The sequence below is a fragment of the Dromaius novaehollandiae genome, chromosome 2 (assembly GCF_036370855.1).
Source record: "Dromaius novaehollandiae isolate bDroNov1 chromosome 2, bDroNov1.hap1, whole genome shotgun sequence".
Classification (NCBI taxonomy): domain Eukaryota; kingdom Metazoa; phylum Chordata; class Aves; order Casuariiformes; family Dromaiidae; genus Dromaius; species Dromaius novaehollandiae.
The window spans coordinates 120,936,629-120,953,932 of NC_088099.1; the positions used below are offsets into that span (position 1 = coordinate 120,936,629).

Sequence of the window (17,304 nt, forward strand, 5' to 3'; positions counted from 1 at the left end):
GCCACAGACTTACTGTTCAACCAGTATGGTCAGGTTCATGTAATGAGGTGCATCTGCATTGCTTGGGTTTCTTTTCCAGTTGATTGTACTGTTTGAACGTCAAATCTGGTTTCATACAGAGTAACTCTGAGAACTGTGCATTCTGCTTTCTCCTTTATCCTGATAAGCTTAAATTACTAAAGACTTAAAACAGCTACTGATTCTTTTTTTTTCCTGGGTGTGATGTGATCTAATGTAAAAGCATTAAAGGAACTGCTGTATAAGAGGGGCTTTGCAGCGGGATTCCTGAAAATGAAAGCAAGTCCGTATCCAACTGACTGAGAGTATCCATACATTTGCAGACATACTCTGAAATATTTTAAACTTATTAATAGAATATTTTAATAGCTTATGCTAAATATATAGTACCTTACTAAAAGTGATTGAGGTTTCTTTGAATAGCAAGAAGAGACGACTAGTAAATGTACAAACTTAATGTGACTTCTGAAACTTATTAATCTCTAGTGAGCACCACATCTAAGGAAATGTAATGATGGTTTGTTTGGGTTAAGTAAAATAAGTGCAGCATTATTTTCCTGGGTACAATTAATCTTTCCTCAGGACTAGTGACTCAGTGATGCAGTGGAATCTCATGTCCCACAGTGAAGTTGCTAGTTATGCTGATTTTGTAATCTGCTTTATCAGCAGATCCATGAGAGTCATTGCACTACAGTGGGATTCTTGTTTGCCACCACCAAAGACTTTTCTGTAGTACTGGTGGTCATTAAGAGGAGGAAACTGGAGTGCACTTGTAAAGATCAGTTAGCACTCAATTATCATGCACAGAAGTGTCATTTACACACTTCTTGAAAGATCAGGATTTCTGTTAGGCTGATAGAGTATGAATATATGCTTGGAATTGTTCAGTTGCTTGTTGTGATGGGGTAGGAGGGGAGAAACTTTCTTATGGTGGTGACTTCAGCTTTAAATACTAACAGTGGTCATTTAACTGTTCTGACAATCTTGGGATTTAATGCTTTTCTTAGCATAATAAATTTGGGGCACAAGCCTAGTCAGGAAGTTTAGTCTAGTTAGACTTAATGGATGAAGCTGGCTTGAGAATCTGTTGAGTCTCCTTTTCCCTAAACAAATTATGCAGAAGCTGCCTAGCCATGAGAGTAGAAAAACGAAAGGCAGGAGTAGTGTAAAGTAGGATTCTTTTCCTAGTCATACATCTCTTCAGAAGTGTACAGGAGAAGATTAGTGCCACAGAAGCCTATTAAAGCCCAAACAAGAAAATGCATCTATAGTTAAAATAACTTTCATGTGACTCTGGAATATCACTCAAACCCTTTTCTCGTAACCTCAGCTTATACCCGTTGCCAGCCAGGAGTCAGCCAAGAGATCCCATTTTCACCTAAGAATGGCAAGTGTCTGACATACCCCTGGTTCAAGAGTTATTTAGGCCATACAGTATTTTCTGAAGATAAATTTGCCAAACCTTCCCACAGTTCCTTTCCAGGGTTAGGCTCTTTTTGAAAATCAAAGGAGCTTCAGATTCAGTGCTTCCACATGTCTATAAATATTGCAAACATCAATTCTGGATTAGTCCTAAACTCTTGCACCTACCAGAGGACCTTTGTCATTTGGTGAAGCATTAAGGCTTTCTTTTGATGATCTAAACTTGTATCTAAAAACAAGTTGAATCGTTTTGCTGCAGAAGTTCCATGAAAACTTCTCCAGTACAGGTTCATTCAGTATTTTAACTTAAATGATTTTCTTTTTTAAAAAAAAAAAAAAAAGAAGAAGCTGAGGCACAGAAGCTGTTTGCTTAATTTGAGCTTTGCCATAATTGTAGCTGGTCTGAGTTACGATAGCCCTAAGTATGTCAGATGTGAGTCTTTATATTTCAATGTTCAATCTAAAACTGCTACAACAGAATCTAACTAGCACAGAAATATTGAGACTAGAGCTCTGTCACTGCTCCTTGGAGGTACAGCATCCTCTCTACTAGCTAGGTAAGTATTGTATAGTAAAACCGATTTAAAGAGCAAGATCTGTATTGGTTCTTTAGTGTACTAAACAAGGAGCATTCATCTCATTTTTAAGGGAACTCAGTAAAAATGAAAGTCAAGTTTAAGCTAATACACTTGTTCTGAAAGCTTCTGCTAGTAGAATACAGATCTCATTTAGCAATTGAGCATGTTTATAGTATGAGTCAATATTCAGCTTCACTCAGAATTTGGTGCTACCTCATGAATTGCAACTTTAGAACATCTCAGTTAATCTGTGGCTTTCTGTGGACTCAGCAATGAGCCACTGACTTTTTTGCCTTCTGAATATTCTTGCCAATAAAATCCTATTGTTGTAGGAGTAGTGGTGGGGGAGGGAGATCACATATAAGGAATAAACAGTCCCAGTTTACTTCAGTCCCTGGTTTCCAAGCTTGCTTAAAATTTCACTTCTAATATTTCCTCTCTTATAAAGGATTTGTGTGCCTAGCATCTGAAGCATTGGTTAAGCCAATGATGAGAGGCACTTCACTGAATTGTGAAAGTTTCTAGGGGACTTCTTTCCCTGTCCACTGCTAGACTTAATGGATATTGTATAGAGGTAACTTCCAAGGTGTGTCAATGTGGCTGTTTGATAAAATTGGCTTTTTCTTCGTGTTCATTATGAATGAAGCGTAACATGTTGCTTTTCTCTTTAGTAAAGATGAAGATGACATAAATGATGTGACTTCTATGGCTGGGGTCAATCTTAACGAGGAGAGTGCATGCATTTTGGCAACCAATAGCAAACTCATTGGTACAGTGATGCGTTCATGTGCGGATGAACCTTTTCTTTCCTCAGAAGCTCTTCAGAAGAAGATCTTGAACATAGGTGAGAACAAATTAGTAACTGATATGTATGGATGTAGTATTTTCTTGTCCATCAGGCAGCCTCTGGTCCTTGAAGAAGGAGACATTAAGATTTACCAGCTTGACTCATGACCAATCTATACTAAGTTTTTGCTTGACCTTCCAAGAAAGATATGTGCTCTAATCTTTTTCTTTACATGGAAACAATCTGAAACACAATCAGAAAAAGAGAAACTAGTACTACTTTTACATGTGGGAAGTATGTGAGCAATGTACTACTCTTCAATCTAATGCTGCTGTACAGTGCAACTCATCACCAAACATAGAAATGTTAGTGTCAAACTCTTAAGTCTACTCTTCTATTTCTGCAGCTCCTAATCAGATATGTAAAAGCTGCCCCTACACTATGGAAGGCAGTATAGCATTCCTCAGCCTATTCAGGTATATGTACACTGTAGACCAATGTTACAGATCCTTTTTACATGATTAGGAAAAAGTTTCATACTACCAATACACACAGGGCAGATCTTTGTTTTTCACTCCCTTTGTGGAAAAGTTTTTCACTAATTTTATACAAAAGAGTTGTCAATGTTATTTTATTTATATTAGTGAATAACACTGTGAAATGTGCATTCAGTGTCTGAGACTAAAATGTAATAGGAAAGGTTTTAGTATGTATCTATTCACTTGTTGGCTTCTGAGCAAAATTATAACAGTCACTTGGCGATGTGGCATTATGTCAAAGCAGAGTATGTGTTCGTACAGCACGTAACAGAATATGAGCACTGCACTGATTGCTACCACTGCCCCTACAGCAAACCAGATGAATGTTGCTCAGCTCCGTGCTCATGTTCTCGGCCTGGTAGCTTGCCTTACTGTAACCAGGAGCATTTATGGTTAAACACTCGGGAAATGCTGTAGTATATACATGCGGTAATAATTCTGTTACAATAGTCTAATTACGTGATCACATGATGTTTCTCTGTCTCTAGTTCTGCATGCAACTTGTTTGTAGTCCAAGTTAGGCAGCTAGTCTGTGAAGAGCATGTAACCTGCAAATGCTATCGCTGTTTAAATACATCCCAAGCTAGTTAGCCAAATGTGCTGTGTGAGCTGTATAGAGCATAGTTCAGTGAAGTCAGTGTTATGTTGTTAGTTGAAAAGGGAAAATACACATTGGAATATACTTTAATTAGTGTCTAGAAGACTTTCTCAAAATTCACTAGAGTTAACCATTATCCATTCTAAGCAGATATAAGAAAAATAAAAAGCTTTAAAGACTTAAAGAAAATGTACTTCTAGAATAATAGTCTGTTTTGTGATGTAACGATGGTTCAGTACAAGATCGAAAGTATAAGCCTGACTGTTTCGTGATTTTCATACTAGCTGTTCTGTGCTAATAAGAAGATAGCTTTAGTTCATGTTGTAAGTGAACAGTGTTTTGATTGCAAGGGAAGGAATACTGTCAGGCAGTACAGTGATTCAGAAAATAGAAGCTTCTGTTCTTGAACTGAGCTCCATTTTGTTTATGAAGTGTGTATGGAGGTGGTCTTGAGGGGTTCAGGGGGTTCTTGTTTAACTGTAGTTAAACAAGTTTAACTGTAGTCAGTTTAAACTGACTTATTTCAGGTATTCTAATAGATTAGCGGAAAACTGCTGAGGAAGTTTGAAAGGTGCTTGAGCAAAATAAACTTTGCACTGAGATAAAGCACAGCTGCAGACAGCAGTCTTAATATTTACTGGGAGAGATTAAACGGTGGGAACATCTCGATCATATCTGGGATAATATCATAGATTCTTCTGCGAGATTGCTATTCTAACTGAGTAATAAAGGCAAATCACATAGGGGTGGAGTTTTTTGCAGTGCACTGTTTATCCATTCTTAACACTCAGCTTGGCAATAAATAATAAAATGGATTTTAAGTGCATGCTGTATATTGCATCATAAAGTATTACAGCTACTCTAAGTGCAGCGAGGGGCAAGAAAATGACCTGCCGCTAGGTAGTATGTATAAAGTCTGCAAAACAGCTGTCTCTGCAAAGGAAAAGTCAGCGTTGTCCAGGTATGTTGGTTGAGCTATGCTGAGAGATTGATTGTGTCAACCTCTGGAGTGCTTCTCCATCAGCTGTCTGCAACTGTGAGAAGGTTGCAGAGGTAACACCTAGCTCTGGGTGTAGGTAGGGTCCAGACAGCTTTGCCCAGAGCTGTTGCCAGCCTTGATAGCAGCTGTTGAAATACAGAGAGGCAGCAGTGCACGTTAGGGAATAGGGAGAGGAGTGGCAGCTGGAGAGAACAGGTTGAAGGTGATGGCATGATGACCTAAATTGGACTAGATCTGTATTTTCTAAGTTGCTACCTTGGGATTGCTGGGTCAGTCTGCCATATCCTGGGTTGGCTGAGGTAGGTGGGAGGGGGCCTGTGTCTGCATGCCTGGAATGCGCTGCATAAAACCATCCCTGTTCGTTGAATAAATGTCATGAGTTGTTAACAAGCACGGTGTCAAGCAGGGCAAAATGTAATTCTCTATTTTTTTAATTACTGAGATTAACAGAATATGGCACTAATTTCTACTGCTACCATTTCTCCCCCTCCCTGAACATGAAGCTTGATTTGTGTTCTTATTAACTTTGTCCTATAAATGACCTTGCAAGGAGAGTGATTCTAGAGGCTAAGTGAAACAATATCTATATTTTCTGAAGCTCCAGGCTAAGTTTTATTAATGTAATGTCTGAGATCTTTGAAGTTGTGACTTTACCAGGAAAATCATAATCTCCAAACCTTTATTCATAATGGGTATGACTTCCAGGGGGAACAGAATACCTACTGTGCTAATTATTTCAATTATCAGCTACTACTAAAACGCGTAATGGATTTTCTCTGCTTCCACAGGTAAAAGGCATGACATTATGGAACTTAACTCTGATGTTGTGAACTTGATCTCCCATGCTACACAGGAGAGATTACGAGGGCTTCTAGAAAAGCTAACTGTAATTGCTCAGCACAGACTATCAACCCATAAGGTAAAAGAAATCATTAAGCAAGCCTTGCACTGAAGTTTTTGTGCTTTGCAGCCTTGAAGATAGGCTTCTTCTATGTATAGGCACATCACATATAATACGTACATTTTTCAATATCTACCAAAAGGTGATTTTTGTCATAACTATTTATAGCCTCTAACTACAACTACTACTTATTTTCCTTTTGACTTGTTAGGCACTCTTAAAACCTAGAATACAAGTAAAAGCATGCGTTTCTCCTGTTCCATAGAAATGGTGACTGTAATGCAAAATCCCTGTCACCTGGTAGACGTAAAACTGTTTCTCAATGCTCTCTGTAGTCTGCTCTGACTGGGGACTGGCATTTTCTCTTTGTTTATTTTTAGTAGAGCTGCAGTATTGGCTCAGTAGAAAGCCTTGGAAACTGAATGAGTCTCACTTTTTTCAGTATCAAACTGTTTTAAAAATGAATTGGAAGTTATAAATTAATTCTGCTTACTGTGTGAGTTTGTTATTTACAGAAACTTTATCCATACTTGCAGTATAACAGGAGCAACTGATGGGGTGGGAGTTCAACTCTTGAACAGACTTCTTATAGCCTTTTAAATGTAGGAGAAGCAATACTGAAGAACAGAATGTTTGGAAACCTCCAAGGATTTATAGTGATGTCTGGGACAGCTGGGGTATGAAGGGGACATGGGAAGAAAAAAATCCCGTACAGAAAAAGCATACAATTTTCTGTGAAAAGTCTAGAAACTTGTGCACATTCTGTGTTGTCTTCCCAAAGTGGGAGATCTGATAAAGCTCATGAACAGAAGTGAAGTGTAAGCTGCAGTCTTGAGGAACTGCTAGGGCTTAGTGTCTTGCAAATGTTGAAGGCAGCAAGGGAGTATTTTTGAACAGTGGGCTTTTGATATGGCTGATTTCTTTCTCATTGAATTAAAGCAATAGGAAAACTGATAGGTTTTGGACTGACTGATGTGCCAGAAGCAAAGATAGGAAGATTGTAAGGCTGCAACAAACTTTCTTTCCCTGTTTTCTCAAAAAAAAAAAAAAAAAACCCAAAAAACAAAAAAACACCAAACCAAAACAAAAAAACCCTGTAATGGTTGAAAATGAGTATATCTTTCCAGTAGGAAGATAACATTACTTCAAGGAGGAGTGTCCTACAGGATTGCACTTTTGAGTGTTCCCACATAAGTAATGTTACTGTGATAGATTTCTAAGATCTCATGAGTATGTAACTTCAAGAACAGAACACAGTAGGGTTATAGAGCCCTGTTATGTATTTATATAGCCCTCTATTCCATCTCCCCCCGTTCTTACCCCTTCCCTCTTTTCTCTCTGGGCTAACTTGCAGTATGGACTCCCATACTGCAAGTTAGAGACTTTACAAAAGTATTGGGCAGTTGCCCTGTACTCATTTTTATTGGTTTATCTTCATTACACACTCACTCATTCTAGTATGATAGGTCTGGTGAAAAACAAGGCAGCTATTAGGGTAGCAGCTGGTGGAAAAAAAAACAGTAATTCATATGATAGTACTCAGGAAACTCTTCTCCCTGGTTTGTTAAGCTCATGCCTGGCAGCTTTCACCTGATAGTTAGCCCTTAAGAGAGAAAAAATCTGCAGGGTAAAAGCCTACCAACATGTACATCCTTTCTTTTGCTATATGTTAAAAGTTGAATAACTGGTAGTTACTAACGTCTATCTAAAACTATCATTGTGGTCTCACTATCCAAAGCAAGGAATAGGCTTTCAGGCTGTTGTAAGCTGGTGTCTGTAAGGCAGCTCTTGTTGCAATGCACTTATTTAGGTCTAGTAAGACCACAAAGGTGATTAGCTAGCTGGTTTTGTTCAACTGCATCATCCCCCCTCCTATAATTTGGAGAACTGCTGAGCTAGAATATTTAGGTGACATAGCATGATAGCCAGGAGCAGAGTTGTTAATGACAATTGGACAAAACAGTGATTAAAAATGTTTTTGATATCTGTGGATTCTGCATAACGCAAGACAACTGTTTCATGTTCCTATGGTTAGGATTCATGAACGCATGGCTCGTGGTATTGTGGTGTTGCACATTTGTTCAGTGTGCAGGAGCAATAAAAAAATGGAAACCCTAAATTGTACTGTGAATGTGTCAACATAGTGTGGCAGCTCCATAGCTAGATTTTGTGTTAACCCCTTAAAGCAAGGGGGTAAGGCCTTTCAGGTTGCCAGCCTCCTTCCTCCCCCACCCTCAATCAAACTTCAGAGTACGAAAGTAACTTATCAGATGTTGAGATTTTTCTGTTTTTAGTTTAGGAATTTAATATAAATGGCCAAAGCCCAATAGGTTCTTCCATAATAGCTGAGCTTCTGTTACTCTGTTATCCATGCCTTCTGTCCACAGCAATGTAGTTCAACATGACTTAAATTGTTCAGCCTATGTGGAACAACTGTTAAGAGATTCTTCCAACTTTTGCCCTGGTGGACTGAGCTAGAATGAGCTTCCATATGCATGATCTTTTTTCTTTGTGCCCCTGGACATGGGATATGCTCTTGGTGCTAAATGGCAACTGCCTTAGTCAGATTTCTGATTCGTTTACAAATATGCGACAATCTAGAAAGAAAATGACATATTGTGCACAAGGCATACAGCTGCTTAGAACTTGTTGCTAGGTGTTTTCTCACTGCATACAGCTGCTTAGAACTTGTTGCCAGGTGTTTTCTCACTGAAGATGTACCTGGGAATGCTTTGCGATTTCATGCTGCATGTGTTTCAAATATGTGTAAACCTGAGGTTAAAATTTTGATACAAGCTGGCCACACCATAGAGTGCATCTGTGGAGATGTCTTCAGCATGTGGATTTCTTTTGAGAAGAAGAAAAAGTGTGGAGGAAGGAATTTCATTACAAGATTGCATAGATGCACTAGTATGGTATTGTATGGGAATAACAGCTTCTTTCAAGATAGTGGAAAATCTTTTTTTCTTGCACTTTCAGTGAATTCCAGATTAGATTTAGTTCAGTTAAAGTAAAACAAAAAACAAAACAAACAAACCAAAAAAAACCTGTCAGCTACACAAGTTCGGTCTTAGCCATAATATGGAGAGTATGCTTAGATTTGTATGTGATACTTGCTTTATCTATCAGTAACTTAAATTCTGTACTCAATTACATTTGTATAACTTCAGTTTTCACTGGGATTGCACTGTTGTAGCTGGGGACAATTTGGTCTTATGAAAGAAAGCTAAGTTATATGGACAAAATCTGAATCCAGCTTGCTCCCTCTAACTGTTATGGCTATGAATTATAAACAGGTATAAAACATAATTTTTTCAGTCTAAGCAATTACAGTGCTAAATGATCATGGAGAACAGGTCTATTGAGTGAGAATATAACTGCAGGTATTCTTCTCTTAAAGACCTGATTTTGGGCATCTTCAACTGTTGTTAATGGGCTGAAATAGTGTAATGAACACTCATTTCTTATCTCATGTGTCATACTACCTAAGATACTGTGCTGGGGCGCTTCTGGTTGGGTTGCTGGCATTCCTAATTGGCACATGCTCTTTGAGTTGGTTTTAAAATTAAGTATTTAATTCTGACTTTTGGCATTCCAAAGTGAAACATTTTTCAACTTTGAAAAATAATCTTCTGGTAATATGGCTTTTTCCTTTGTCCCTTTAAAAGGATTGCAGCATGGTGGTGGATTATAAACTGCAGCTTCAAAACAAATTGTACTAATGTACTGAGATTGATTCATGTAGTAGTATGTTTTGTAGCAGTAGAAAATCTAGAGCAATAACATGGCAGAGGAAAGGTGTGCTGTTGAACTCTTCTGCAGAACCACAGACTCTCACTGGGAAGGACAGTCTCTTTGGTTACAACACATGGTGTTGTCTGAGCCATGAGTTAGTGAAGTGATACATGACAATGTGGTAGCTCATTGAAAAGGACTAAAGCTCATACAAGAAGAGGGATTGATTCCATGCGTTGGCTGGGTTGTGAGATTTCAGCTTGGAAGGCAATAGCATCCCACAGCATGACTTCTCTTTTCCTTGCTGCTTTAAAAGTGGATTACTAGGTGTGGGAGGAAGAGTCTGAACATAGTGTATTTGAAGACTAGGAAACTGAAGTCATTGATGGTTTGTATACTTAAAATATACCCATACAATATGCTGTTTTTACTCCAGAATAATTGCATATCACAATTGCTTTATTAATGTAGATTGTGCGATTGGAGTAGCGTGGGAGAAGAAAGGCCTCCTGAAAATATACAGTGTGTTTGGCTGGTAAAAGCGTAAAGACAGTTTCCTCAATGAAAGAGGAGCTCACAAAGCAAGAGGGAAAGGAGAAGACCCAAGGATGTGAGCTGGAAGAGGGTGCTACAAACAGGAGGCATTGAAGTGACTCTTCTGGAATGGGCTTGCTGCCTTGTTTTGCCTATGCCCTTTGGCCGTTGCATGACTTTGAAAGAAACAACCCCTCCCCTGCATTTTAGAAGAGCAGCAATAGTAAAAATTAGCTTTTTGTTCCCTACGAGCTATATCTAAGATCTTTCCTTTCTCTGCTTTCCTTCCCAGCTATAGAAAGTAAAATTAGTGCTCAGACTTTCCAGTGAGGGTGAAATAATAGCACAAATCAGTAGTTTATACTAAAAGGATCTTAGTCGTCTTTTAATACATGCATGTCCCATTATTGTTGTAACTAATCACTGGTGTTCACTGGCACAGCTTTGAGTTGAGGTTGGACCAGATGACTTCCATGGTCCCTTTTCAGTGTAATTTATTCTATGATTTGAAAGCATTCACTGAGGCAAGAGTGTATGTTCCTAAAGTTATACTGAACAGTATTTAATGCATCATCTCACTACCTCTCTCCCTTGCCACTCAAAAAGCATTTTAGCTAGTTCTGAGATGACAAATAACACCCTCCCACCAAACAAACAAACAGCCCCCCCATCCTTGGGGATGAGGCTTAATTCAAATTCTGGAATAAATGGTTGAAACTAGAACATTGACCTCTGCAAGTTTGCAGTTTCAGATCTTAATTTTTCTTCACCCTTCCTCATATCCTTTTCCATTTAGATTTGAGGGTCTCCTATTTTCAGTCCCTCTTTTTTTCCACTAAACAGCCTGTCTAGAAGAGTCTTATGTGTATGTGTGTTGGATATGAACATGCTATTTAAAACAAAAGATTTTAGCCTTTAGTAAGAGTGGCATTATAGTTAATAGACAGTAGAACTTTTTTTTTTTTTAGAACAGCCTACATTTTCTTTCAGCTTTGAAAAGATAATGCTATACTATTTGAATTGTTGAGTTTGTTTGACTCAACATAGCTTTTTAATGGTGTGCTTAGAAGCCTGCTTGTGTCTTTCCAGGGGAGTGATAAGTACATCATATCTAGTGACACTAGAGCACAGCTGAGATTTCTTGAAAAGCTTGATCACCTAGAAAAGCAGCGAAAGGATGAAGAGGAACGTGAAATGTTGCTACGAGCAGCTAAGGTAAGAATTTCTTGCATTCCAAGGAAGTAGTGATGGTCTTTAGATTGGTGAGCATCTGCTGGTTTCTCCAATTTCTGCTTTAAATAAACCTTTAACTTTGCAACTAAAAAATTCTGATGTTTAGGTTAGCTCAGGCTGTACAGAAAAGGCTTTGAGCTTTTTACATTCTTTTAAAGATGATGGGAGCTCTTTCAAATAAATGGTAGGAGTAGTATCTTCTGAGATCATTCCTGCTGGTCAGGGTGAAACAAAAGTAGTCTATTAACATAGTCTTAAACTTCCTTTCTGTCTGTCTATTGCTGGTACTAAAACAGTTGTGTCTCTGCTTATCTGTGCATGGTATTCCAAAATATGGGTTCACCGTGCTTGTTAAAGTTGGAGTCTCATGAGATCCAAGGCCCTGCCACGGGTATTTGTTTATACTGAGATCAGAGAGCTAACCTACCTCTAGCTGGTAGCCTAGCCCTTGAGAATCCCTGCTCTAGCCACTGTTGGTACAGAGTAAGCATCCTTCTTCTGCATTCTCTCCCCTCAAAAAACAGAAAAAAAATCAGTAAGTGTTGCACCATGAGATGCAACTCAGTCATCTTCTGTTTGTTTGCCAGTTTTTTGTTTTGCTTTCATGTTGAATTCTGGAGTCACTTGGGCAGAAGGATAATCTAGACTTGAAAGAATCCTGTTGTACTTGCACAAGTACAACTTCTTTTCTGTACTTCCTGTCTCTTCTAAGTGTCTGCTACTGACATGAACAGCATCATGCCTAGACTGGACCTGACTGACAGCGTTAGCATCATTTTCAGCTTAGTCTTCCTTCAGGCTATAACAGAAGCAGCCGGCCCAGATTGGGGGGGGAGGTGTACGTGTATGTGGGGGGTGGGGGTGGGAGAGCCAGTATGGATTAAGGCATTCACCCCTGGAGCTAAATCTTTCAATCACAAGAGAGAATTGTCATTTATTAAATATTTAATGGATGCTGTGGTGTTTGGATTCTAGTAATCTTTATTCAATTTTTTTCCTCTTCCTTTGGTAGAGTCGCTCCAATAAAGAAGATCCAGAGCAACTGCGATTAAAGCAGAAAGCAAAAGAGGTAGGACTTTCAAGTTACCATGCCTGCCTTTGTGTGTTGAGAGAAGGTTGGCAGCCCTGTCCTGGCAATTAGGTCAGGGTTTATTTTGCTGTTGCATACCATTTGCAGAGGCCTTGGGGAAGGACAGGAACTGCTGCAGGCAAGGGCAGTACTTCAAATGAGGTCAATGAATTATGAGCTCGCTTTTTAACATTTTATTTTCAGTTTAGTCCTGTCTAGAAATGGTTCTTTGTAAACTATAGCATCACACTTGGTAGGAATATAATGTGGGATTAGGGGGAAAAAAAAAAAGAAAAAAAACTTTGAGATTTAGCATCTGGGACTGTACAATAGGCTACATTTTTTCCAGGGTAATTGTTCGTTTTGTAAATCTGATACTGCTTATAATTCTTTGGCTGGGAGGCGGTACTGGGATTTAGTTTTAAATGGAAAACGCCTCTGGCTTTTAATTTTCTGGGCCCAGCAGTTTTCTGTTCTGGAATGGAGCCCTTGTTTCACACAGTTCATGTTTAGCTGCAGGGGTTTTAGTTTATAGCTTAGACTGGTTAAGCTTTTACTCCCAGAGGCCTCTGCATAGCAACTGTAGAAATCAACAAATAAGTTCATTTATGTCTGCAGCCTCCTCTCAGTAGCTGACTTTTTACATTTCCCAATATCCATTTCCTGACTTCTCTAGCCTGAGAGAAAAAAGCTCCACTAATTGGAGCTTATTTTAATTGAGCCTTAATATTGGATCTCACTGGAGTTGCCCCCAGAGCTACTGGGAACAGAATGAAATGAAAGTACCTAAGGTTGAAGATGTATGTGCGTGTGTATGTGTGTGTGAAATTTTTCACTTGACCTACAGATTCTTTTCCCTGCTGAATAAATCATCAAGCCTGTTCACATTTCTGATTAAGGATCTGACAGCAGACGATAATAAAGACAATTGAGGTGTGAGACGTGTGATACAGAGCTGAAGAAATTGGTTTCTATAGTTACTTGACTGACTTCATGCAATTTTTAAGGATCTTTGTGCTAAATGAGAGTGATTTTCTGAGCAACCTTTTTCCTTAACTGTGCCTCTTGAACTATGAAATTTGTTGTTGCTTAACATTGCTGCACTTGGCTCCTAGGTGCCAGCAGCATCAGCAGGTTATTTATGAATGCTTTAAAGGCCCTTATTGTTTGGATTAATGTAGGAGCTGAGGCAAAACAAATGGAAATCCAGTAAAATAGTCTTAGAATCAGTGCTCTGGATTTCCACCAAAGTAGAAGAAATTTGTAAAATGAGAAGCGAAAAGAAGGAACCTGCTTTAATATATATCTTTTAATTCATTTTGTTGTCTTACAACTCTTTTTACTTTTCCACGCTTATAATTTGTGAGTACAAAAGTTGCCTTAAAGTCCTTCTCAGTTTGCCTCTAGGGTCACCAGGATCAGCAATCAGTGGATGAATGCTAAATTGCCTTGTTTCATAGGTGGTTTTACCTCTGCATCATTTGTTTTGTTTTTTCCCTTCCTCCCTTTTATTAAAACACTGCAAACCTTTACATGAATCATTTGTGTAACTTCTCTCTTTTCCTTTGAACAATAGTGTATAGTAACTTGCATAAGAACTTGAAAAATCTTCTGTGAATTAGATATTTAGAATAGAGAGAAGTTAGATGTGTGTTTCTTTTTTTTCTTTTCCTTTTTTTTAACTGGTTAATACTGTTAGTGAGGTCTCTTTAAAAGTGGCTTACAGGTTTAAAAAAACGGAGCCAACAGAGTGGAGAAGGCTATCTGAGTTTAGTGCTTAGTGTTCTATTAAATTCTTGAGTTCACATCCTTTAGTACATCTTATCTTCTGCTAGATTAACACAGCCTTCCTGCACTTGCCCTGCATTTCCATCAGTTTCTTACTGCTCCCTGAGTGACTGTCTCCAACTGCTTCATCAAAAGAAAAGGAGGCAGATCTGCCTCTTTGGATAATGCAGATCTTTGTATTGGTATGCATTGCCCTGTTCTGTTGTTTTTGTTCTCCTAAGAATGAGGCAACCAGCACTTCAAGATTTCAGTTACAGCACAGGCAGCCAACCTTCTGTGCCATGGATTTTCTTTTGTATAAGTCCATCTTGAGCTTGAGCTTAAATGAGCCCAAATGCAACTAGTTAGTTTTGACACTTTATTGAGAGTTTGGAGATAAATTTACATAAAAAAATGCAACGCAAGCAGAGCCTGGAATAAGAGCAAAGTAAAAATCAACAAGTATCTCAAGGCTGAAACTGGTAACTCAGAAGCACAGTGTACACTGGGATGAAAGCCTGAAAAGGCTTACTGTTCTCTTGTCAAGTTGTAAGTGTAGCCTGCTCCTAAAAAAAACCAAACTGCTGGGGAATTTTGATACCTCTGACAGCTGGAATTGGATTGTTTCCTGATCATTCTGATTGAGTATCCTTTGGAAAGACTGATCTGATTTGTCTCCTTGTAGTTCTTTAAGAAAGAAAACAGTATGGGTATTCCTTCCTGCAAGCTGGCTTTTATATGTTAATGGTGACCTGCTGGGAGAAGGGAGAGGGTGAGGGATAATTGCCCTGGAGATCTTGAGCATGTTCTCTAGCAATATTTCCTGAAATGCAGAGTGTGCATCATAATAATGAATACTTAAATCTAGGATGTACTGTCATCCTGCAGCTGGAGGCAGCATCTTAAAATTGCTGGAAGTACATCCAGAGACTTGGCAATGGATTCTTTTATCCAAAAGGCTATACATAATTGCTGTGACCTTTTTGTCCCTTTTTGCATGATCTATTACCTCAAACTTTCCCTATGCTAACAGTCACTTATTTTCCTGTGTTCTTAGTCTATGTAGCTTGCTATGAATTAGGTCTTTATTTACTTCCCCCTTTCACCTGTTTCAGCAAATTTTAATACCTACAGAAAATGCATTCCTTCTGAGACAGCTGCTAGGCTTGCCCGAAGCTGTTCCTTTATCCACTCAAGAATTTCATCTTTGCTCACCTTATAGGCCAGTCTTTTGTATAACAGCATTCCCGAAGCCTGGGCAAATTGCCCCTGCTTTTCATTCAGCCTAATCTGCCACTTCTGACTGAGGGTACAGTCCTTGCATTGTCACCGATGCTTTTACTTTAAACCTTAACTTCCCAAGATGCTTTCTGCTGCTCCCTGTTCTACTTTCAACTGTACTTTTAGTTATAAGAAAAATATTCAGTTGATGTGATTCCTGTAGCTGTGTTGAGAGTTCATTTAGCCTCATTTCTCTTCTGAAATGACCTCACTTAAATCGAGTTGGAACAGGATACTGTCAAATAAGCAAGCATGCCATATAAACAGAACATCACGGAAGACCTGTAAAAATGTATGTGACAGTGCATATTGTGAACTTAAATCTAGACTCTGATCTTTCTTACTTCTGCATCTCATGTCCTCAAAACTGAGTGTGCTTGTAGTATCTGATTTCAGAAAGTTCGATGCTGAGACTGGGCAGACCTTTCAAATAGTATGCATACTGCTCCTTGGGGTAGAGTAGGCGGACAGATATCTCATTGATAGTATCGTAACTTATTCAACAAGAGTTGCCTTCATCTAGCTCTTACTGTGTGGTACCTTGCAGCATCTGTCAGTGAGAGAAGTGAGCAGCTGTATCTTTAACAAGGGGAAGGAGCACACAGATGGACAGCAAACTTGTCTGACCCATTCCTTGCTGCTCCAGCAACTCTAGTCACTTATGACTACACGGGTCTTCCTAGTCCCTTGTTCCTGCCAGCTTGATGTATTTGTACATTTTACTGTTAAGATTTTTGCCATGGATGTCACAAGACAGCAACAGACAAGATGCTGAGAAAATTCAATACCTTCAGTATGAACTGATTGGGAGGAAAATAGCAAACCTGAGCTCTCTGTAAAGACAAACTGCAGCGAAAACACTGGAGAAAAAGTCAGCATGATTCTTGAGAGTTCCTAGATGTCATTTAGTAATGATTGAAATGCCACTGTTCTGCAGTACCTCTTTTCAAAAATAACTCCCCTCCCACCCCCCAATATCGGGTGTCCATCCCAACTATTTTTCTCTTACTTTGCCTTATGTTCTCAGGTAATGGGTAACTAATTCTTTATCTGCTGCTTTCCCTACCCTCTCCAACCCACAGTTCTCAAGCTGTTTGTTTCCATTTTTCTCCTTGTGCTACTTCTGTATTTAGTCTTCTGGCCCTATTGGTTCAAATTCTCAAAGACCACTCTTATGACAGGAAGAGGCAAACTCCTTAGCTGTAAGCACCCCAAAAAAGCAAACTAGATGCTACAAATGAGGTTCCTGATCAACTGGCTTTTAATGAGCCTTCAGTGACATCCTGAGAGCTTTTGCTTAATTATCTGATCTGTATTATCTTTATCATCTTGTACTGTTTCTTACCTGCTTCTACATGTTGAAGAAACCACAATTATTGAACAGATATGTTTTCTTACTCCGCAGTGCATTCCTACAAATAATAAAAGGCTATCATCTGAAAATCCTAGTGTTATGAGTGTTGCAGAAAATTAGAGACAGAAATTCTGTAAAATGTTAGATTACTGAACAAACTAAAACCAAATCCCTAGAGTTAGTGGCATTCATCCTGGCGTTTTGAAGGAGCATAGGAGAAGAGCAGCTGAGTACTGCATAGGGTACCTTAATACCAACTGTTTGGAAGATGATAGCAACTGTTTTTATCTAGTGGAAAAACAAAAGCCTACCTCCCTACCCCTCCCTTCTCCCCCCCCCCCACCCCAAAAAAAGAAAAAACACTAAGTATATTTGTGGGTTTTCAAATAGCCTTTTCTAAATTTCTGCAAGAGACTAATGGACACCAAGTAGTAACCAGTTGCAAGTATGGCCTTGAATTGGAAACTTGCTAATTGAGCAGACTGTAG

The 17,304-nt window shown here is 38.9% G+C and overlaps 1 protein-coding gene across 8 annotated transcripts in view; it reads left to right on the forward strand.

Moving 5' to 3' along the window:
• The window catches only part of TAF4B (TATA-box binding protein associated factor 4b), a 102,853-nt gene that overhangs the window by 37,254 nt on the left and 48,295 nt on the right, over window positions 1-17,304 (forward strand). For all 8 annotated transcript variants that reach the window (XM_064507335.1, XM_064507336.1, XM_026095941.2 and 5 more), the window contains 4 exons: window positions 2,690-2,862; window positions 5,731-5,861; window positions 11,202-11,327; window positions 12,358-12,414. In XM_064507335.1, coding sequence (XP_064363405.1) covers window positions 2,690-2,862; window positions 5,731-5,861; window positions 11,202-11,327; window positions 12,358-12,414 — 487 coding nt within the window. The remainder of the gene's footprint in view (window positions 1-2,689; window positions 2,863-5,730; window positions 5,862-11,201; window positions 11,328-12,357; window positions 12,415-17,304) is intronic.